The sequence below is a fragment of the Magnolia sinica genome, chromosome 5 (genome assembly GCF_029962835.1).
Source record: "Magnolia sinica isolate HGM2019 chromosome 5, MsV1, whole genome shotgun sequence".
Classification (NCBI taxonomy): domain Eukaryota; kingdom Viridiplantae; phylum Streptophyta; class Magnoliopsida; order Magnoliales; family Magnoliaceae; genus Magnolia; species Magnolia sinica.
Window position 1 is genome coordinate 13,207,383 of NC_080577.1, and position 24,161 is coordinate 13,231,543.

At 41.0% G+C, this 24,161-nt stretch overlaps 1 protein-coding gene across 3 annotated transcripts in view; it reads left to right on the forward strand.

Moving 5' to 3' along the window:
• The first annotated feature begins 2,117 nt into the window (after positions 1-2,117).
• The window catches only part of LOC131245482 (actin-related protein 2/3 complex subunit 1A), a 33,768-nt gene continuing 11,724 nt past the window's right edge, over positions 2,118-24,161 (forward strand). The window contains exons 1-7 of one of the 3 annotated variants that reach the window (XM_058244978.1): positions 2,118-2,222; positions 2,359-2,432; positions 4,271-4,356; positions 17,696-17,772; positions 17,957-18,051; positions 21,215-21,284; positions 22,320-22,389. In XM_058244978.1, coding sequence (XP_058100961.1) covers positions 2,363-2,432; positions 4,271-4,356; positions 17,696-17,772; positions 17,957-18,051; positions 21,215-21,284; positions 22,320-22,389 — 468 coding nt within the window. In that variant the 5' untranslated portion in view covers positions 2,118-2,222; positions 2,359-2,362. The remainder of the gene's footprint in view (positions 2,223-2,358; positions 2,433-4,270; positions 4,357-17,695; positions 17,773-17,956; positions 18,052-21,214; positions 21,285-22,319; positions 22,390-24,161) is intronic. The other 2 variants (XM_058244976.1, XM_058244977.1) reach the window with 2 other exon arrangements.

Consider the following 24,161-nt stretch of genomic DNA (forward strand, 5'->3'; position numbering starts at 1 on the left):
GGCTATCTATTTTTAGGCCATCAATCAAGAGTTATGATTGTTGTTAGATGTCTTCAATTTGAATGGAATGGGGTTTGTCAATGCTACCCACAGACTACTCGATCCCATCAAGCGTCTGTTGATCCCATCGACAAACTACTCGATCATATCGAAAAAATCTTGATTTTTCCCTTATGCTCGTTTGACAGTTTTTGGGGCATTCTTCGATTCCATTGAAGGTGGATAAGTCTCGATGGCTTTCGATCCCGTTGAATGTCCTATCGATAGAATTGCACGATTTTGCAGAAGTGCGTATTTTGTTTCGTAATTCAATTGTAACACTATACAAGCGGGTGTGATCGAGATTAGGGTATGGCTAAGACACTCCTAAGGTGTTTTACAACAAAGCTATTATTTTGCAAAGGATTTAGAGGGTTTTTTTTTTTCCAATCAGTAAGTCCATCATCCATATATACATGAAATGGTACTATGATGTCAACCTGTGGAGGCTCAGGTTAGAAATGCTACATGTTTAATTAAATGGGTTATGCTTTGGTTGAACAGTGCCCAACACGACCACCCATATAGCTTACCAATGGCCTGGGTCAAAGCTGACCCCACCTGGCCAAAAACCAAAAGAAATTTATAGACTGTAAGCGTAAGATACATCCACATGATGAATAATGTTTATGTGTATTCACTAATTGGGCAAGGTTTGACATCCCTTTGGCCTTATATTTCATTCTTAAAACCAAGCGTGGCCTAGGTTGGGTAGTCTGTAATCGGTCTGAAATTCTTGGCCCGTTTAGTAAATGGGTTGGGCATTGGCTAATAGCGAGTGGTATTAGAAATTCCATTCTCCAATGCTGCACTTAGTACGACAGATCCTGTTCACATGTGTACCCCGCACTTGGGGACAGTCCAGGGTCAGCTCTACCCTGGTCTCATAACAAAGGGCTAGTGCTAGGGCTGGCTATGAGCGTGTCATGGGACAGGACAAATCAATATTTGAATAGGTATGTTCTTGTAGGCCAAGCCCAGCCAACTCAAGATATGGGCCTGAGCCACCCCAGGCCCGGCCATGCCGGCCTACTCGAACACAGCGCAGACTGCAGCCCAAAAAGGCCCTGTCAAATCCTGAGGTTAGCCCTCAATTGGGTAGGCCCGACGACCAACGGGCTTGCCTAACCAATTGTAGCCACCATTTTAAATAGGGGTATCAATGGGCCAGAATCGGGCCTGAAAATCAGAATGTTGAATAGAGCCGGGCCGAGACTTCTTCAGGCCCGCCCGTTGACAGCGCTAATTGAAAAACCCGGATGGGCAAAAACCAGATCAACCGGTAGTCCGCGTTCAACTGGGAAACGGATTGGCTACTCCCCCCGCCATCAGCCAATGGCCGGTGGTCGGTGCTCTGTGGGCCCCACCATGATGTATTGTTTCATCTATGCCATCCATATATTTTTCTAGATCATTTTATGATATGAGACTAAAAATGAGGTATATCCCAGTCTCAAGTGGACCACATTAAAGGAAACAGTGTTAAATGAACGTCGACCATTAAAAATATTTTGGAAGCCATAAAAGTTTTGGATCAATCTGATATAAATATTTTTTTCCCTTTATCTAGGTATGTATGACCTAATCAACAGATTGGATGTCAAATAAACAGTACAGTGAGCCTTAGGAGGATTTTAATGGTGGATATCCAATCACTGTTGTTTTCCTGTGGTGTGGTCCATGTGAGATTGGGATATACCTCATATTTGGTCTTATTTTATAAAATGATCTAGAAAAATATATAGACGGCATAGATGAAACACATACATCATGGTGGGGCCCACAGAGCACCGACCATCAGCCACCGGGCTGATGGCAGGGAAAGTAGCCAATCCGTTTCCGTTCAATTAACACGTGGACCCCAGATGACTGACGTGGCCTGCTATTTTGGGCCACGCCCCCGCCACATGAAGGGCGCACTACAAGAGAACGACCTCGATCTCGCACACGTGTGCCCGGGAAATTCTACTCTCACGAGTAGCTCTTTTGCGAAAACATAATTATCACCGATCCGCTACTAAGTTTGTAATAAAAACGTTACCAATGTCCCTTGCCGACGACGCAAACTTGCTTCTTTCTCTTCCTCACGCTTGAAGAGAGAGAGAGACCGAATCGATTCCTCTCTATCGTTTTCTCTCTTAAACAAAGGAAATCAAGAGGAATTCTCTAGCATCTGCTTGAAGGTTTGGATCTCTTCACACTCTCTTCTCTATAATCACCTCACTCTCGCCCTAGATCTGTCTATTCTTCTTCTTCTTGTTGTTCTAAGCATACTGCTAGGATTCTGTAGTTTCTGAAATCTCCCCCGCTTCATTGCAGAGTCATGGCAGCGGTTTCGATTCACCAGTTCGCACCGTGCATTACTTGCCATGCTTGGAGCCCTGATTACACCAGTACTCTCTCTCTCTCTCTCTGTCTGTCTTCTTTCCAAACCCTAAATTCATTTATCTCTATTGATTTTACTCAAATGCTCGACACTTCTTTGTGCAATGGGATCGGTTCCTGCAATCCTTATCTAGATCTCGTTTTCTGTTTTTTTTTTTTTCCTTGATGTTATGCAGTCTGAGATCCTTGTTTGGTACTCTAGGGCATTGTTTGTTACTTTTACATGCTGTAATATATATTTTGGAGTTCTTCTTTTCGTGCACTGATGCATTTTCCCTGTGAAATTGAAGCTTTACTATGAAGCTTTTCCGTTTATTATTATTATTTTTTTTTTTGCAAACGTGAGGAATGTTGTTTCGTTCATGGGATTCAAGAAGTCATCGATGAACATTCTGCCTTTGTAAATTGAGATTGTCTTGTTTTCATGGCTCTCTGTTCTATTTAGCAGTCTCTCTGTTTTGGATTTTTTATTTCTTTTCGTATAATTATGGACTGAAGTAATTGAAACTCTTGTCTAAAGATTCATTTGGATTTAAAAAGAATCCCCATTTTAGATTAATACTCCTTATTCCCATCTCTCGGTTTTCATTTGTGGGCTTCTCTAATAATTGCCAACGCCAGGGCTCTGAATCAGTTCTAGGGTATGTTTGGGTGTTTCTGTTTGGAGCTTATGGTACACCTGCTCAGTCCACCATCTGAAGAACTTGATGGCAGTTTGGGCAGAAATGTGCTCTGTTCAGCAGTGTCTGGGAAAAACCACTGTACAAAACTGGCAGCTGAGCAGATGCTAATCTGTTTCTCCATGAATATCAAATCAAGGGTGATGTTCTGCACATGATTCCACACATACCTTAAGTCCACCAGCTTATGCAAATTTCTCCTTTTCTTTCTGTCAAAACTAATTTCTTTTCTTTTTATGGGCATCAAATCCACCAGCTCATGCAAATCTGTTGGCATAATGCAACTGCCTGTGCTCCCAAGGATTGTATCACTCCCTTGAAATTATTCATAAATGAGATTACGATGAAGACTGCTTCCTTGGGGCACTTCTTTAGACAAGTTGTCTGGGGAAGGAACTCGAGGCCTTCACTTTGTACTGGTGAACTTCTTGGCATCTGGTCTCAACTCTCAAGTTGTTTCATCTTGTAATATGGGCTCCTTTGATGTTGCTTGGGGTTTTGATTATCCTCTTTTTAGTGCAGGATGATTCCTCATCATCCCTGCTTTTTTGTTTGGCTTTTGCCTTTGGGCTTTATTAATGAAGTTTTTTCATTAAAAAAATCAATTGTAGTAATGGATTCATCTATCTCAATAAAATTTTCTGTTGCCAATAAAGAATATGTCCTCATGGCATGGCATTTTCTTTGATAATTTCTAATGGCATGAAATTAACTAACTTTTTGAGGAAATTTAGGATCTTTCTAAGGATGTATCGCTCCTGTTGTTCATCTTCTGCATATAGCATAGGATATAGTAGATAGGTTCACAAAGGATGTGGTCTCTACTCACTAGACTGTCTACTCATATGGGGCAATCTCTGCCCTTCTTGTGATGTTTCTTGGCTTGCCATGTAATAAAGTTCTTAAATAACCAAAGAAATAAAACAAAAGAAAATTTGAATTTCTGGCTTTGCAAGCCAGATCATTACATTCCAAAATTTCGCGTTGCTGAAATTGCATGTTGCAGTATTATTTGGCATTGGTTGATGGTATATTTGCAGAAAGATAGCTTCTTCTATGTAGAATCTGTTTTCAACTTTTTTGAGGTAACTTAAAGATGCTTTCTATGGCGATCTTTGTTTGTCTTAGTTTTTTCTCAAGCTGCTAAGACATGTTTTCTTTTGTAGTGGTTGCATTTTGTCCAAACAATAATGAGGTTCATATCTATAGATCTTTGCATGACAAGTGGGAGAGAGTACATGTTCTTCAGAAGGTACTTGCAAAAATATTCATGGTTTTTATCTCTTTAATACTTTGGCTCATGGATGATTTTTATTTCAAGTTCAGTCAGGCTCTTGAACTGATCTGTTTTTTCTTTGGGCTTGGGAATTTGGAAGTGTGAATCTGGCTTTAAAAAAAATAAATCTCTAACTAGCTGTCAAATTCAACATTCTGAATCATCATTCATGTATGACACCTGTAACACGGAGTTGCCACAAAGTAATACTTCATGGAGAACTCACATCTCAGTTCAAGCTTCCATTGGAGTCCGTGTTTCATTGTGTTCATGGATATAGAATTTCTATTGTAGAGATCCTAAAGAGAATAGCTGCAAAGGCACTAATATGGTGCACTTTTGTTTTATCCATGCCACTCATCAGGCCATTCTCTCCTGAAAGCTCCATGGCCTAAAAATTAGGCTGTTCTCATAAGATGGACCACACATATGTAGCCCACATGACGGATGGACCAGCTAATTTTTTAGCAGATCATCTTCAAGGTAGCCCTCACATGATGAGTGGGTTGAATCTCACACAAGTGCCCCCAATCCCCAAAACCTGTTTGTGAACAAATTTCCCTCTGTAATTCTTTTTTCAATTTCTGAAAGGGAATTCATATCTATACCCCTCGATTGATTTGACTAAAGGCACTTTCCATTTTGGAATTGGAATTGTGCTAAAGTGTACAAGTGTACGCTCTATTTTAAGCGAAAACCTAGAAAACTAATGTTTATTTTCCTTAAATCAACAGTGAGATGCTTTATGATACACATCAAAAGTGTCTAAGATTTGAATGATGGGAGGACTATTGCATCAACTATCCTCCCCACAGGGGGTTAGTAATCCAGGGAAGGAAGCCAATCCTTGGATCGAGGTGGGAGGACGATCGCGGGTGAGATTCACCAAGAGGAGTAAATACGATTCCTTCCCCACTCTCTTTGTAAAAGGTTATCCGATCGGTTGGTATCCCCTCAACCTCGAGAGAGTGTTTGGAAGGGCAGGCGCAGTCATGGACGTAATCATGCCCCGAAACAAGAAAACCGGCGAATATAGAGGATTCGCCTTAATCAGGATGGGATCCGAAGCTGAAATGTCTCGGGCGGTTGAGATGTTGCATGGACAGAGCTTCAGAGGGGAAAAGATGCTCGTTCAAAGAGCCAGATTCGGTCTTGAACGGAATCTCCACAGACCCTCTTCCAGCTCTACCGCCGCTTCTAAGAGCATTCCAGTTCCTGCTCCCACCCCTTCTCTTCCAACCCATTCTTTCAGAGACGCACTCCTCAAGCCCCCTCGCCTCAACCTCCACAACCTTCAGCTTCCATCTTCCCCCATTGATCACGGCTGCTCTGTTCCCTACCCCCATCAAACCCCCCGACGCTCCCAACATCATCAGAATCAATACTGACGATCTCCTAAGTGCGAAGGAAGCATTGAAGGATACGGTAGTCATTTTGACCCACGATCAGGCCACCATCGAGCAACTTTCCGACTGGATTGAAGGGTGCACCAATATTCGTGCGGCCTCCTTCAGCCTTCGACCTATAGGTTATAATGAGGTTTGGGTTAAAGGTGACCTAGGAGTGAAGCTGGATCCTTTGCTGATGGCAGGAGCAATTCATAGGGACGAGCTGGTCAGGGGTGTCATCTCCTGGAATGAATATTCTGCCTTTGGTTTTGAGGAGAGGTGGATTTTGGTCTGGGGGGTTCCTCTTGAACTCTGGAACGATTGTTTCTTTCTAGATGTTGCCTCGCGCTTGGGCTTTCTCGTAGAAATCGACCTGAAGACTAGTCGAGGTGTGGAGATGGGGGTGATCTGTTTGTGTATCAGGAGAAAGAAAGGTCTTCCCCTTCCTTCTTCGATCGTGATCTTAGCTGATGACAGATCCATTGATCTCCCTATTTAGAGAGAAGGGCCCGCCTCCCCCCTCCCGTGTTGGGGGGACCTATGGCGGAGCAGGGTCCTTTCCCAGATGACGGAGACCTCCCTCGACCGTGAATGTGGAGATGATGATCTTCGATTATGATGCACCCGCGGAGCACTGGACATTTCCTTAGGGGTAGTTGAGGCATTTAATTCAGCCCCTGCGCCTTCTCAGCCTCGAGCCGCGCCCGCTGTAACTCGCTCGGATGCCGTTCCACGTGGCGACTTCTCTCTGCCTCGAGCCGCGCCCGCTGTGAATCGATTGGAGCTCCCTCCACGTGGCGAGTTCTCTTCTAACCCCCTCGGGTCTCGAGCCGCGCCCTCTGCCTGCCCGCCCCCACGTGGCGCATTGAGAGGCCTCTCTCCCCGTATGGTCACTGAGATTGTGCCAGCTCATCTTCATCCCGTATCTGACGAGGCGCTTCTCGCTTGCCACCTGTCGATCCCCTCCCTCAGCCTTTACCCTCATCCTTGTCAAAGGAAATATCAATCTACACAGCAGATTTACAGCTTTACAGATTTACAGATTTACAGCTTTACAGATTTACAGATTTACAGATTTACAACTTTGCAGATTTACAGATTTACAGCAGATTTACAGCTAATAGCAGATTTACAACTAATATCTACAGCTTTGACTGATATGACAGTTATACAGATTTATTCCTTCCTTAATTAGGATATATTAGCTGTACAGTATATTTAGATAGATGTATATATGGTAGGGGCTGAAGATCAGCTTGTATTTCTTCCCTAAATAGCTTGTAATCTACCTATATAATGGGCAATTGTCAATGAAGAAAGGCAGACTTTTTCAAAAGGACTCTAAACTGTCATGGTATCAGAGCTATAGCTCTAAATTTCCATTTGTCTCGTGCTCTCAAGTTTCTTAGTCTCGGTTATTCTTGTTCTAGTTCTGTTGACCTCATGTCTTCCGATAAGTCTGATGTTTCTTTGATTCGTTTCAATGGCAAGAATTACTCTGCCTGGGCGTTTCATTTCAGGATTTTCGTCAAAGGTAAGGAGCTGTGGGGACATGTTGATGGCAGTAACCTAGCTCCTGACAAAGACAAAGACAAAGACCGACACGCCAAGTGGGAAGTCAAGGACGCACAAGTTATGGCATGGATTTTGGGATCCGTTGAACCCAACATCATCTTGAACCTTCGATCTTCTCAGATTGCAGCTCAGATGTGGACATACCTGAAGAAGGTCTACAGTCAACAAAACACTGCTCGTCGTTTCCAGCTTGAACATGAATTGGCCACTCTCCAACAGGATAGTCTTTCTATCTCCGATTTTTACTCTAGATTCACTAATCTTTGGGCTGAATACACTGATATAGTTTATGCTGACTTACCATCCGAAGGTCTTAGTTCTGTTCAATCTGTCCATGAAACTACTCGAAGGGATCAATTTCTAATGAAACTAAGGTCTGAATTTGAAGGCACCAGATCCAATCTTATGAACCGAGAATCTGTCCCCTCCTTGGATACATGCCTAAATGATCTTCTTCGCGAGGAACAGCGCCTTCTCACTCAAACCACCATGGAACAACGGCGATCTACATCTGTTCCTGTAGCCTATGCAGCACAAGGCAGGCCACGAAGCAGGGATATGAGCACTGTTCAGTGCTTCTGTTGCAAGGGATTTGGTCATTATGCTGCAAACTGTCCCCGAAAATTCTGCAACTATTGCAAAAAGGATGGCCATATCATCAAGGAATGCCCAACTCGACCCCCCAAGAAATCGGAGACAGCATATACTGTCTCAGTTGGCTCTTCTAGTGCGGGTAGTTTGGTGAATACAACACAAAGTGCTCCTGCTCCTGCTCCCGCTCCCGTTTCAGTCCAACCCGTGACCCCTGACATGATTCAACAAATGATCATTTCTACATTTTCAGCTTTAGGACTCTCAGGTAAACCCTTCACTACATCATCTCCTTGGTACTTTGATTCCGGGGCTTCCCATCATATGACAAACAATGCTGCTTCTCTTACCAATGTAAACAAATATTTTGGAAATCTCAAAATTCATACTGCTGATGGCAATCATTTACCTATCACGGCCACTGGTGATGTTTCCTCCTCTCTCACTGATGTCTTCGTATCTCCCGGTCTTACCACCAATCTTGTGTCTGTCGGTCAGTTAGTTGATAATGATTGTAGAGTTTTCTAAATCTGGTTGTGTTGTGCAGGATCAACAGTCAGGGCGGATGATCGCGAGGGGGCCTAAAGTGGGACGTCTTTTTCCTCTTCAATTTCCTTTGTCTTCTTTTTCTTTGCCTTTTGTCGCTTGTAATTCTGCTCATGTTGATTACCGAGCGTGGCATAAACGTCTCGGACATCCAAACTCTAATGTACTTCATGCTTTATTGAAATCTGGTTTTCTCGGGAATAATGAAACACCATCTCTTAGTGTTGTTCAGTTTGATTGCAATTCTTGCAGACTTGGCAAAAGTAAAACTCTACCCTTTCCTTTTCACACACCGCATGTTGTCAAACCTTTCGATCTGATACATAGTGATGTGTGGGGTATGACACCAGTCACTTCGCATGCTAATTACAAATATTTTGTCACTTTTATTGACGACTATAGTCGTTTCACATGGATTTATTTCCTTCATTCCAAAGACGGAAGTATTTTCTGTTTTTAAGATTTTTCATGCATATATTCAGACACAATTTTCGGCCCATGTCAAAATCCTTCGTTCTGACAATGGGGGTGAGTATATGTCTCATTTGTTTCAGGACTTCCTACAGAATCATGGCATCATCTCTCAACGGTCTTGCCCTTCGACACCTCAACAAAATGGAGTGGCTGAAAGGAAGAACCGTCACCTTCTTGATGTGGTTCGCACTCTTCTGTTAGAATCTTCCACGCCCTCTCGATTTTGGTGTGAAGCTCTTTCCACTGCTGTCCATCTCATTAACAGATTGCCTTCTCCCACATTGAACCATGACTCACCTTTCACCAGGTTATTTGGTCACCCTCCAACTTATTCTAACCTTCGTACCTTTGGTTGTGTCTGTTATGTTCATCTTCCTGCACATGAACGCACAAAACTTACGACCCAGTCAATTAAATGTGCTTTTCTAGGATATTCAGTACAGCAGAAAGGTTTTCTTTGCTATGATCCAAATCTGTGTCGCATTCGAGTTTCTAGAAATGTGATTTTTTTCGAAAATCAATATTTCTTTTCTACCCATCAGGATCATGTTTCTCCTTCATTTTCTGTTTTGCCTATGTTTCCTAACTCTCTTGCAGATCCAGTCCCTTCTAAACCTCTCCTAGTGTATCGACGACGCTCCACCGCCACTTCCCACCAACCTTCAGCACCTCCTGAGCCCCCTCAAGCTTCTTCCCCGACTGCTGCTCCTGTTTCAGCACCTGCACCTCCCTCTCTCCGACTCAGTACTCGGGTTCGTAGACCCCCAGATAGGTTTGGTTTCTCTTCTCCTTCATCATTCACAGCCACTTTGTCGTCTATTTCTCTTCCTTCATCTTATAAACAGGCAATGGAGCATGAGTGTTGGCGAAAAGCAATTGAAACCGAACTTCTCGCACTTGAAGAAAACCAAACATGGGATGTTGTTCCATGTCCCTCCTCCGTGAAACCCCTTAGCAATAAGTTCGTGTTTTCTATCAAGCTTAATTCCGATGGGTCCATAGATCGTTACAAAGCTCGGTTAGTGGCACTTGGCAACAAACAAGAATATGGTCTCGACTATGATGAGACCTTTGCACCGGTCGCCAAAATGACCACTGTCCGAACTATACTCGCTCTTGCTGCATCCCAATCCTGGCCCTTACATCAAATGGATGTTAAGAACGCATTTCTCCACGGTGATCTCAAGGAAGACGTTTACTTGAAACTTCCCTCTGGTATGCCCACTTCCTCACCTACTGATGTTTGCAAACTGAAACGTTCTTTGTATGGTTTGAAGCAGGCACCAAGAGTATGGTTTGAGAAGTTTCGATCCACTTTGCTTAGTTTTTCTTTCACTCAAAGTCAGTATGACTCTTCTCTTTTTCTACAAAGGACATCCACAGGTATCGTCGTCCTCCTTGTTTATGTGGACGATATCGTCATCACTGGCTCTGACTTGGAGGCAATCTCTGCGGTTCAGACTTTGTTGAATTCTACATTTCACATGAAAGATCTTGGCCAGCTCACCTATTTCTTGGGTATAGAGGTGCATCATCAGCCGCACGGTCTCCTCTTGCATCAGCACAAGTATAGTCAAGATCTGGTTCAGCTAGCCGGTCTCACCAACGCTACTTCGGTTGACACCCCCATGGAACTTAATGTGAAATATCGACGTGACGAAGGGGAGCTTCTTGAGGATCCTACTACCTATCGGAAGTTGGTTGGTAGTCTTATCTATCTAACCATTACTCGACCAGACATCTCTTATGCTGTTCATACCGTCAGCAAATTCATGCAAGCACCGAGGCATCTCCTTCTATCTGCCGTCCGCCGCATAATTCGCTACATTCTTGGGACACCTACTCGTGGCTTATTCTTCCCTTTCAGCTACAAGCCTATAGTGACGCTGACTGGGCTGGGTGCCCAGACACCAGGAAATCTACTACCGGCTGGTGTATGTTTCTTAGTGATGCCCTTATCTCTTGGAAATGCAAGAAGCAGGACCACGTCTCCAAATCATCTACTAAGGCCGAGTACCGAGCCATGTCTGCAGCATGCTCCGAGATCATTTGGCTGCGTGGTCTCCTCACAGAGCTCAGTTTCATTCCCGTACATCCTACTCCACTCCATGCTGACAACACTAGTGCCATCCAAATTGCCGCAAACCCAGTCTATCACGAACGCACCAAGCACATCGAGGTTGACTGTCACTCAATCAGGGAAGCCTATGATCATCAAGTCATCACTCTTCCACATATCTCCACAACTTTGCAGATCGCCGATATCTTCACAAAATCCATGCCTCGTCAGCGCCATCATTTTCTCGTTAGCAAATTGATGCTTGTCAATTTACCAGCATCAATTTGAGGGGGGATGTCAAAGGAAATATCAATCTACACAGCAGATTTACAGCTTTACAGATTTACAGATTTACAGCTTTACAGATTTACAGATTTACAGCAGATTTACAGATTTACAGATTTACAGCAGATTTACAGCTAATATCTACAGCTTTGACTGATATGACAGTTATACAAATTTATTCCTTCCTTAATTAGGATATATTAGCTGTACAGTATATTTAGATAGATGTATATATGGTAGGGGCTGAAGATCAGCTTGTATTTCTTCCCTAAATAGCTTGTAATCTACCTATATAATGGGCAATTGTCAATGAAGAAAGGCAGACTTTTTCAAAAGCACTCTAAACTGTCAATCCTGACCCAACATCCCTCCATCATGCCGACCCCATCTGCACCGCTGCATTTGGAGCTGAGAGATCTTCTCCTTTTGATCTCAACAGGACACCTGTCAGGGAGTACTTGCATGTCACCCCTCGATCATCCCATTCCTCCCATCCATCGGTGGAGGATGATGATTGTCCTAGCAATTCAGGATCCCTCAGCAAGGAAGATAGAAACTCCCTCTTGCAACTTATTCTGTTTGATGCCCCCACTGACCCTCGGCTTCTCGAAGACGAGTCCTCCCTATGCTCATCATCTCCTGTGTTCGTTATGACCTCCAAATCCGATCGTTTCTCTACTTCTTTTGTCGGCTCCAATCTCAACCTCCCCTTGCTGTTTCAGGATCATGTCGACGCAGATATCATCATAGCGGAACCTCTTTAGACGAGATCAGCCTTTTCAAACACCGGTTTGTTAGAGAAAGATCACAGGACTACGCTAAGTAAGAAGATGTATACTAAGAGGTGGATTTGGGATGCCATGGGCCACATCGGCAGACTTCTGGGGCTCTCTTTCGGTGACTGTCCTGAGGATTACCTTGCTCTTTTTCAGTGCGTGGAGAGTAGGGGCCGTCCGTTGGACCCCAACCGATCCTCTCAGAAAAGAACTCCAAGGGGTAGAAGGAAAAAAGGTCAGAAATACAATCCTATCAGCTCCATAATCATTCTAGCTTTCTCAAATGATTCAGAGCCCAAGGGAGAGTGGGGAAGCGACGTGGTCCCATGAAGATAATTTCATGGAACGTTCGGGGGATTGGGTCGAAACAAAAAAAGGAGACTTATCAAGTCTTCCTGCAGTAGAAACAACCCCCATATTATTTGTCTTCAGGAAACGAAGATTAAAGGGATGGATACTCGGCTCATGAGTTCAATTTGGAAAGTCTCTAACGCTAGTTGGGTGATTAAGGAAGCTTTGGGCACTTCAGGCGGCATTCTTATAGCTTGGAGATCTACACATTGGTCCCTTATTAACAGCTCGGTGGGATCTTTCTCTATCTCTGCTACTCTCAGGAATAGCGTCTTGGGGATTGAATACCTCATTTGTTTGGTCTATGGGCCCACCGATACTTCTCTGAGGAGTGTGTTCTGGATAGAACTATCCTCTATCTTCCAGAGCTTCAATGGCCCTATCTGTTTCACTGGGGATTTCAACACTATCGGGTTTTCAGCAGAAAAATCTTCGGGGAATTCTTCTAAATCCCAGATGGCCGCTTTCTCTGACTGGATCAATAAAAACAGCCTTATCGATCTTCCCCTCCTAGGCTCCCGCTTCACCTGGACAAATGGGAGACTAGACCTTATCTTGTGTAGATTGGATCGTTTTATTATTTCTGCTGATTAGTTGAATCTCGAGCCTACCTCCTCTCAGTCAATTCTTCCCAGAACTACTTCTGATCACTGGCCTTTGATCTTATCGACGGAGGAGGTAGACTGGGGTCCGAAGCTGTTTCGTTTTAACATCGCTTGGCTCCATATGTCAGGTTTTAAATCGATGATCGCGGATTGGTGGCATGAAGCTCAGTTCCAAGGTTACGCGGGACATCGCCTTTGCTGCAAATTAAAGTTTTTAAAAGAGAAACTCAAACAGCGGTCTAAAGAGGAGAAGATCCGTTCATTTCAGGAGTTGAATTCGATCCTACGGGATATTCAGAACATCGATATTCAAGCCGAAAGCAGCCCTATGTCTTCCCAGACTTTGGCGAACAGAATTCGATTAGTCCAAGCCCTCTCTGACAAAATTTATCAGGAGGAAATTTCTTGGAAACAGAAAGCTCGTATGAAATGGATCAAGGAAGGTGATAGGAATACGAGTTTCTTCCACAACATTGCTTCAGTCCAAGCTCAGGTCAACCGCATCACCTCTATCTCTTTTGAGGGTGTCTGGACAGATGATAGGGATGCGATCAGCAGATCTGTAGTTTCTTTCTTTCAATGCCTCCTCCAAAAAGAGAATTGGGTCAGACCTCGATTGGATAATCTTCAGTTCAAACGTATCAGTGAAGAGGACGATGCATTTCTGGAGTCTCATTTCTCTAAGGAAGAAATCTATTTAGCTCTTTTGGATCTGAGTGGCGACAAGTCTCCTGGTCCAGATGGTTTCCCCATTCTCTTCTTTCAGACTTTCTAGGATCTCCTCCAAGATGAAATTCTGTCCTTCTTCAATGAATTTTTCGATCAAGTTAGATTGTCTAAAAATATTGGTGCCACGTTCATCGCTCTGATTCTAAAACGTCCGGGAACCTTTGAATTTCATCACTTTAGACCGATAAGTCTAATTGGCAGCTTGCTTAAAATTATGGCAAAAGTGCTTGCTAATAGATTGAAGAAAGTTTTGGATTCGATCATAAGTCCAAATCAGTGTGCGTTCATTCCAGGAAGACAAATCATTGATGCAGCCCTTATCGCTAATGAATGCCTTCACTCCAGCCTACAATCGAAGGGGAAGTTCATTTTCTGTAAATTGGATATGGAGAAAGCAGACGACCATGTGGAGTGGGATGTCCTTCTCTATCTGATGGAACGGATGGGTTTCGATGCCCGCTGGAGACAATGGATAAAGGAATGCCTCAGTTTAGCCTCTTTTTCTGTCATTGTCAATGGTTCCCTGAAAGGTTTTTTTAAAAGTTCCCGCGGCCTTAGACAAGGCGATCCCCTTTCCTCCTTCCTCTTCCTTATCATTGGAGAAGCCTTCTCAGCTATGATTCTGAAAGCTCAATCGGAAAACATTTTCAAGGGAGTTCAAATGAAAGGTACGTAAGTCCCGCTTTCCCACGTGCAATTTGCAGATGATATTCTTATCTTCTCTGAAGCAACTACAGATTCCGTTATCAATTTGCGAACAGTGATAAGATGTTTCGAAGCGGTTGTAGGGTTGAAGGTGAATCTGTCCAAATCTAAATTAGTCAGGGTTAATCTGGAGGATCAGGATGGCGAGGTTTTTGCTGATCTTATGGGATGCGGCTTGGGATCCTTTCCAACTGCTTTTGTCGGTCTTCCTCGATTTGTCGGGTCGCCTAGAAAGCAGCTTTGGGATAAAGTCTTACAAAGATTCCGTAACCACTTAGCTGGTTGGAAACGCCGTTTTCTATCGATCGGCAAAAGACTCACGCTTATTAAAGCTGCCTTATCCTATCTTCCCATCTATTTTATGTCTTTGTTTTGCTGCCCAGTTGCGGTTCTTAATTCCATCGACAGGGTCAGACGCAATTTCCTCTGGAGCGGCAAGGAAGACAGGAAGAAATTCAATTTGGTGAAATGGAACAAAGTTTGTAAATCCTTTAAAGATGGTGGAGCTGGTATCAAAGATCTCAGTTTAATGAACAGGGCCCTGTTAGGTAAATGGATTTGGAGACTTGGTAATGAAAAGGACAGCTTGTGGAATATTATTATTAAAGGAAAATATGGGAGTTCGCCTGGAGGATGGTGAACGGTAGACTCCCCCCTAAATAGGACTTTTGCTATATGGAGAGGAATCACTCGGATGAAAGAAGAGGTCACCCGGTGGATTAGTTTTGAGGTGGGCAAGGGCGATTGTATTCAGTTCTGGCAAGATACGTGGATTGGTGATATTCCGCTAGAGGAAAAATTCCCCTCCATCTTCTTGGTGGTGAGTAAGAAAAACAACTTCATAGCAGATTAACTACTCCCTAGTTGCGGACAAGGTGATATGGAATATCCCTTGTAGAAGGAATCTGGAGGACTGGGAAGTTAACCATTTTGTTGCTCTGTTACAGTATATCCAAGAAGCGCCCTTGAATATCGGCTACAACGACACTCTGATTTGGAAGCCTGAGAAGTCGTCTGCCTTCACGGTGCGGTCCTTATTCAACATTCTATCGGCCAACAATGAATTTGCCTCCTCTCTACATCCCCATTTCATTCGGAAATACGCCATTCCTCCAAAGATTCAGGTTTTCGGGTGGTTGGCTGGGAACAACAGAATTCTGACCCTAGATAACCTCAAGAAGAAAGGAATGATTCTTCCCAATGCCTGTTTATGCTGTTTATCCTCTGAAGAATCAGTTAACCACCTGCTAATCCACTGTTCTTTTGCTTACTCCGTCTGGTGTGCCATTCTTTCTTGTTTCCAAATCAGCTGGTGTTTCCCCAAAGATGTGGACACTCTTCTCAAAGCCTGGCATGGGGTTAGATTAGGCAAACTCAAATCAAGGATTTGGCGGACCGGAATCTTAGTGGTTTGGTGGGCTCTTTGGACTGAAAGAAACAAAAGATGTTTTCAGAACGAAGCGAAACCTCCTCACTTAGTTTCTTCCTATGCTAAATGTTTTATTGCCGAATGGGCGTCCCTTAGGGAAGGGACCAATGTAGATCTTTCTTTCTTGTTTTCTTAAGGATTTGCCTCCTCAGCAGTTCCTTTCTTTTGTATTCTCTTCTTCTTTTATTTCAAGTTATCTTTCAAAAAAAAAAAAGGTTTGAATTGATCATCAAGTAGAGGCAGGCCATACCCTGGATGGGATGCATTTCAAAATTCGCACCAATTTGCATTCGTAACGCTAGGATTGGTGGACTTTTTAGGAGAAAATGGATGGTCAAAGAAACTTCTGTTTACATTCTATGTAAAAATTTAATTTTTTTTTCCCTATAGTGGTTAGGATTTTGAGATTAGTGATTTTTTATATAGGTGTGGCCCTTCCATGTTACAAGCTACCTAATTATTCGGCTACCTAATTATTCTTTTGGATCTCGTGCATATTTCCCATGTCTGCAAAGAAGTTCTTGATAAGTTAAATGATAGATTGTGATTCATACCACGATCTCTCCTCTCTTTCAGTTGCCAAAGTGGAAAAAAAGGTGCATGCAATGTTGTCATAATCATTATCGTATCGGAAATCATAAAGGGGTTTGAATCGTATCGTATCGTAAATCGTAAGATTTTTTCAGATTTTCATAAAACATGTCACAAAAAATATATAAAAGTTATATAAAAAAACACATCAATCATCCATTTGTCATGAATATGCCCCCCCAAAAAAAAAGGATGTATGATGTATTTATCATCATGTCATATCAAGTTAAAAAAATAACCCATTTTTCCATCTCATGTAAATGTAAGTTTTCTTTTTGATTCAAAAAATAACATTTTCCCCATCCCCACACAAACATAGAAGATTATAAATTGATTAAAAATAAGAAAACTAGTGAAAATTTGAAATAAATGAGAAAACTCTTGGAAAAAAAACACTATTTAGGCCCACATTAAGTTCAAATCTCACCACTATCTCTCAAAAGAAAGAAAAAAGTGATATTATAATGTATGTGGGGCATACATAAGTTTTAAACACAAAAGCCCTAAAAGAGAATTGCAAAAAACTGAAAAAATGAAAAAAAAATCGAAATATTCTAATTTTCATTTCTGAAAAAAAAAAAAAACCCATTTTTTCACCAATATATGAAAGAAATGAAATAGAAAGTAATAACTGAATATTTTATATGTATTCTCACCTATTTTAATGTAGAAATCCAATGCAACAAGTGGTGTTTGATTTCGTTGAGCAATGAAAAAGATATGTTGATTTCTTTCTCTAGGTTTTCTATGGCCCACAAGCTCCAAAAGTCTCCAAAATTTCTCAGAAGTTGCAAAATATATGTTTTTCTAATGGGGGTGGTACCTAAATATGTTTTAAAATAGAAATCCCTAAAAAATTTTGCAAAAAATAAAAAAATAAAAAAGGAAAAAAAAAAAATGCAATTTGATCATAAGATTCATATCGTATGGTCATACGATACTATACAAATCGTACGATTCATATCGTGAATCGTACGATAATGACAACACTGGGTGCATGCATCTCATGTGCCTCTTACTAGCATTTTCTTAATTATGTGTAGCACATGCATATACATATGCGCATGCAGACACCATCATCGGTTGCCATTTTAGTGTTTTCGGATCACCATAATCAATACCCGTACGTAACATCACCAGGTTGCATTTTACTTAATGTGGATGAGAATTTGTATCATATCTTAACATTACTGCATTTTATTCTCTCACAGCATGATCAAATTATTTCTGGAATAGACTGGAGCGCAAGGTCAAATAAAATTGTTACTGTATCACATGATCGGAACTCGTGAGTATCTACTTAGCTACTTAATTAGATACTTTGAAAAAATCTTTGTTGGGATAGAATTTTCTGAAGATCCGAAGCATGAATAGTTAAGTTCTCCCCGCCCCCCCCCAGTCTTTTCCCTGTTGTGATTGAACCAAGATGCATCTGAATGAGTAACCACCTGTAGTCATGGCTATGTTTTCAGCTATGTTTGGAACCAAGAAGCATCTGAATGGGTTCCAACCCTTGTCATCCTCAGGCTGAACCGTGCTGCTCTTTGTGTTCAGTGGAGTCCTAAAGGTAATGTTGTACAACTATTTTCATGTAACCTTTGTTTTAAGCCAGTGTTGTGTTTTTTTGTTACTTTTCCATCACGTTTGGATCGGCAAATACAATAACACTGGTTTGTAGCACCTAAGTTTTCTGTATGGAGCTTCTATGTACCAGGACAAACTTTATGCTTTCCTGTCATCTAGTTTAGTCAATCTTTATGGTATCAGTAGTGGAATGGTTGGTTTCTTTTAAACAAATTGATATCATAAGATGGTCAAGATTCAAACTACTCAACAAACAGTACTTATTTACATGCAGGGGAATCTTTGCAGTGAGGTTTTGTTAGTTCCTGCTCTTGCACTCGCTTCATTAGTTTTTCCCCCTTTCTCTTTCTTCTGAAATCTTCTTTCCAAAATAAAATATTTAAGAGTTAGTAAATGATGTCATGTGTTATTATACCAATCAAGGTGAACATAAACTCTATACTGGTGCAGTGGTGCTGACTCCAAGAAATAGCTTATATTAGGGCAAGTTTGGATGTCCAGTCTGAAAATGGATAAGTGTCCATCCTAGTGTTCAAAATTTTGGAATCAGGTCATAAATCATAATGGGGCTCAAATCAATTGAAATGCAAATTGGATCTAAATAATAATATATTATCAAAATACCTAGAATCTAACCTAAAAGCTATGAAAATTTAAGAAGGAAAAAAAAAAAAAAACATTCTTTAAATGTCTATTTCCCATTGACATTATAAATAGAAAGTAATGAACTTGCTCTTTGAAACATGATCAAATTGACCCACTTATGGAAATTAGATCGTAATTTCAAAAGCAAGTCCATAAATAATGAGACATGTATGTGTTGAACAATATTATCATCTTTTGCATCTTCATCATCAATATCATCATCCTTAGCGTAAGTTGCAATATATATATATATATATATATATATATATATGGTGTTGTGAGGCCCGCGAGTAGAGCCGTAAGGGAGCATCTTCCAAAGAATAAATCTTCTAGGCTGAAATGGTCCAACATTCCCCGCGGTTTTCAGTCCAATCGTTTTACCGTAATCTTGCCCGCGCCCCCCCCCCCCCCAATTTTTTTTTTTTTTTAAAAAAAAAAAAAAAAAACCTCTTGAAACCAAAGTTTCATTGGGTTCCTCCATATGAGAAACCATATCTCCTCTGATCCGAAGTAGGAGTTCTTCGACAATTTCTTGATTCTCCACACCAGACCATCATTGAATGGAACTGCAATAATTGTTGGATCCAGACACTTTTCTAGAGTTAACAAGATTCAAACCTCGTTCTTCTCTATTGGCCTTATAATGAAGTCATTCCCTCTCTAGTCCACAACCATTTTCTACCCAATCCTTGATTTGCAAGATAGTAGCTTCTTTAGATGTTTCTAGCACTATCAACCATTGAAGAAAATCCATGCCTTTTCTATCACCTCCTGCCTTATGCGGACCACTTCATCTCCGATCTTCTTCTTCCAAATCCACCTCTACAATTGGCTCTCCTTCTAGCTCTATTGTTTAGGATTCTTCTGAACTTCTCCTCCTACAGTTTCTAATGAGCCCTTTCCCCAGCCACTGTCTTTGAAGGATTTTGAACCCCTCTGTTCTCAGTGCCCCTTGCTTACCCCCCACCATTGCCCTTCCACCTTCCTTCTTCCTTTTACCCAACTTTCTACCTGCTTCTCTGTTCTTCACTTCAGGCCCAAATCAGACCTTTTGCACCTTCAATTTCTTCCCCCCAAAGTTTCCTCTGTGAAGCATCTTCACTACCATGGATGCTTCCTCCTCCAAGTTCATTTAGACGAACGCAAAACCCCAGGAAGCTGAGGTCTTCCAGTCTCGGGGCAAGCTTACCTGCATAACTTGCCCTGCTCTTCCAAACACTCGTGAGAAGTTCATCGGGAGCCAACCCTCCGGAAAAACAGCTACGAATAGTGTTGGTAACTCCGCCAGCACCTTCCCTCTATTGTGGATGTTTAGTGGCTTCTTCCGCTTCCTCACTTCCATCCACTCTCCCTCCCCTACTTTTTCTTGCAGAACTTTCTCTCCCACTCCGCTATTTTCTCCCTCCCCATCCTGTCCTTATTTTCATTTCCGTTTATTCCTCCATTGTACACCAAAAACCTTGCTGCCTCAGTCCCCCTCTCTTCCCGATGCAGCTTTTCTACCCATGCTTCCCCCCGCTTTCCTTGATTTGTGAAAATCTCCTTTCACCCTCCACACTTTCTGATCACCATTGCAAATGGAAGCTTCTTCTTCTTTCTTTTTTTCATTTAATGAGCGCAAATTTTCCATTTATCATCACTTGAGGTCCATAAATGGTGCACGTTAAGTATTCTCTTTTATTGTTTGGGATTGTAAACCACTGCTTATAGAGCAGCATCATACCGCAGTCATGCAAGTGACAAACCTTCTATCATTTATCTTTTATTGTTTGGGATTGTAAACCACTGAGTATAGAGCAGCATCATACAACAGTCATGCAAATGACAATTCAAACCCAATTACCTTTACATTAAACTGTTTATTGTAGGCAGTTTCTATATGACATCCTAACAAAACGCATTGAAAACAAAGGTATCTTGAAAGCAGGGCTTTTTATTATTATTTTGAATTCATTGCAACCAATGGAAAGCATTCATAGTTTGACTCAAATAGAAGAATTAATGGAAAGGTTGTGAGCAGGAAAAAGGACAGCTGGTAGTTTTGGCCAATGCCTGGCTGTATGTCCCAGGACTCTCTCTCTCTCTTCTGTCATGTCTAGTCATTGTTCATGTTGGTTTTTTTTTTTTCTGTTATTGAAGTTGCTGCTTCTTCTATTAAACTAGGGTATTTGCATCATTACCGGTGTTTCTAAAGATGGAATTTATTTTACTGTAATGTTTAGTCATTTTAAAGTTATTTTTTATCTTCTATTGAAGTTGTTCCTTCTTCTATTAAACTAGGGTATTTACATCATTACTGGTGTTTCTAGAGATGGAATTTATTTTACTGTCATGTCTAGTCATTTTTAAGTTTTTTTTTTTTTTTTATCTTCTATTGAAGCCGTTCCTTCTTCTATTAAACTAGGGTATTCGCATCATTACTGGCATTTCTAGAGATGGAATTTATTTTCTATCCAAATAATCTTGCATTCTTTTAATGAGTGGAAATATGCAATTTTCAGAAAACAAGTTTGCTGTTGGAAGTGGTGCCAAAACTGTTTGTATCTGCTACTATGAGCAGGAGAATAACTGGTAACTGACCATTTTAAGCTAATTTTAATTCCTTCTTTCAATTTTGTTCCTAAGTTTTAAATTTCCGTAGGAGGCGAGGATCACTTGTTTCATTTCATTTCATCTTTGATCATTTCTAGACTGAAACAGTATAATACATGGCTCCATCAAATTATAAGACACATTATGCATATAATAGAATTTGACATTTCTTATGAGATCTTTGGTTTTGCTGTTCAATGGTCTTTCTGCCTGGATCTGGGAATACTGGGCTAGTGATATCATGAATGGCTGATTGCTGATGAAAAACTACATGGCAGAATCTTGTGTTGGTTTGATTCAACATTCTTACAGACAGCTATGCTCGTGATTCTATTCACTGTTTTCTTTTGAAGTTTCCCATGATCAGGAGCTAACTTTTGGTTCATTTGATTGATGGATTCATCTTTCACTTCTTCATGAGCTCTCATCAGAATTTTATGTTATTTTAGTACTTCTTACAAACAACAATGTGCTCATTATGGCATATGAACTTGCATTCTACCAGTCTGTCCTCTTTTCTTTTCTTCTCTTTTCTTTTTTTTTTTCCTCAAGGATTCTACTAGTCTGTCCTATGATATTTTATTAGTGTCAAAAGCATGTTGCGGATGTGTGACTGTTGACTGGAAATATTAAGCCCATATTTCCAAATCCCCAATAGTATCACGATAACATCATGATTTTATCAAAATATACAAAATGTATTATTTCCTTCTCTTTATTTTTTTTTTTTCAATATCCGTTTTATTTTATTTCAATTTCAAAGAGACTTCCTGACTATATCCCAAGAAAACCCCAAAATTTTCAAAATGTTCCTAGAAATTCCTCTTGACAATGAGATTTTACAATCTAGCGCACGCACACACCCACATACACACAAATTGCATTTATTTTGTTGTTTAATATTTTTGTTTATGTCACTTAAACTCATTTAATATGATCTAAATGCTTGAATGATGTGATTCCAATTTAAATTGTTCGTTTTTAATGGTTATAATTTGGACAATGGGTCCCCAGGTGGGTTAGTAAACTTATCAGGAAAAAGCATAATTCATCAGTGACCAGTGTTGCCTGGCATCCAAACAATGTGCGTATCTTTCCTTTTCTTCCTTTATACTAAGAATCTTCTATTTATGCCTTTAGAAATTGCAGAATGTGGACGGATGCTACAGTAGGGATTCGGGAAGTTGATTAGCCTTCATGTAACAATTTACAATTCTTTTTCATAGTGTGGAGTTCTTCAATACTTTGGCAGATTGTGATGGTTGATACATAGGCACTGAGATATTGCACACATGACATGCATTATTAACTAAAATTGAACCGTTCGGATGGAGTTACCTATGTAGATAGTTCGTCATAAACCTCAAATTCTTTTTCATAATGGGGAGTTCATCATCATGTAACAACCTTGAATTCTTTTTCATTATGGGCAGTTACTTTAATACTTAGACAGAGAGTGATGGTTGATCATCATCATTATGATGTAATAACCTCAAATTCTTTTTTTTGTAATGGGGAGTTCTTTAACTCTTTGGCAGAGTGTGATGGTTGATACACAGGCAGTGAGAAATTGCACACAAGACATACATTAACTAAAATTGAACCGTTCAAATAGAGAGACCCTATGTAGATATTTCATCATCATCATCATGGGCATACTTTTATGTTGAATTGGGATCTCCATTTGGTTTCCATTTCAATTGTCCATTAAATATCCAACAATATAAGATTAACATAACACCAAATATGTCTAAGGCACATAACACATAAGGTTGTCAACGGGCCAAGCAAATTCAAAATTTTGAATAGGGTCAGCCCATCAGGCCCAGCCCGAACAATTCAAAATCCGGGCTGAAGCCAACCTCAGGTCCGGCCTGTTGACAGCCCTAATAACACATATCCAAGGACCCATGGTCATCAAGATCAACAGCTGAGATTGACCTTTTCATATCCACATGGCTAGTGGATTAAGGTGCACATTGGGTTTCCAGGGCATCCAACAATTTCCCACTTGCCCTAAAACCAATTCTTGCTCAAATCTAATCAAGCACACATGTTGAATAGGACTTCTTAGCAAGAGGAATAAGGGGTCATACAGGTCCCTTCATCTGCAATAAATCAGGGAGAAACTCCTTGGTTTAGGAAATCGGTGTCGACAAATCTATGCTTTAGAGATTATCGGCACAATCATCATGTCCAGCTATTATCTCACCCATCAATTTGTTTATTTATGATTTAGAAATCTAATATTATTGTGGTCAGGGCTTCCTGGGAGGGGATCCTTTGATTATATTGAATTATATGCAAATCCGTTGTGCATAGACCCAAAGGACCCAACAGGCGGTCCTTCATAGTCATGGCCAAGGCATTGAGATCCACCCAATCAGTGTAATGTTTTATATATAATCTATCTAGTTTGGGCCCCACAATTTGGATGGCTTAAAGTCAATTACTTATATATCATGTATAATTTCTCAGTTCCTATGTGTCAACCATCAATGCACATTAAGACGGGGTATGGAAGTTTTTTCCTCGTAATTTGCTCCTATTAAATAGCAAGAGGTTTATAAACAGCATTTAGTAGTGCTTTCTAGAAAAGTGTTGATGTCGCAGGTCCCAGCCCCAATTAGTTGGGTAAGGCTTAGATTTCTAAGGAGAACGATGTCATAGGCTGAGGTGGTTGATACACTTAACTTACCTTCCTAGTCCTTGGAGTGGATGCATGCAATTCATCTTCAAAGAGATTCAATGCTTTCATAGTAATGTAAAACGTATGAATTATTTAATGCACTGAAAGCGTTGGCATGTAAGCATCAAGTTCATGTGCCATTCTACATGAACTTGTTGCCCGTGGTT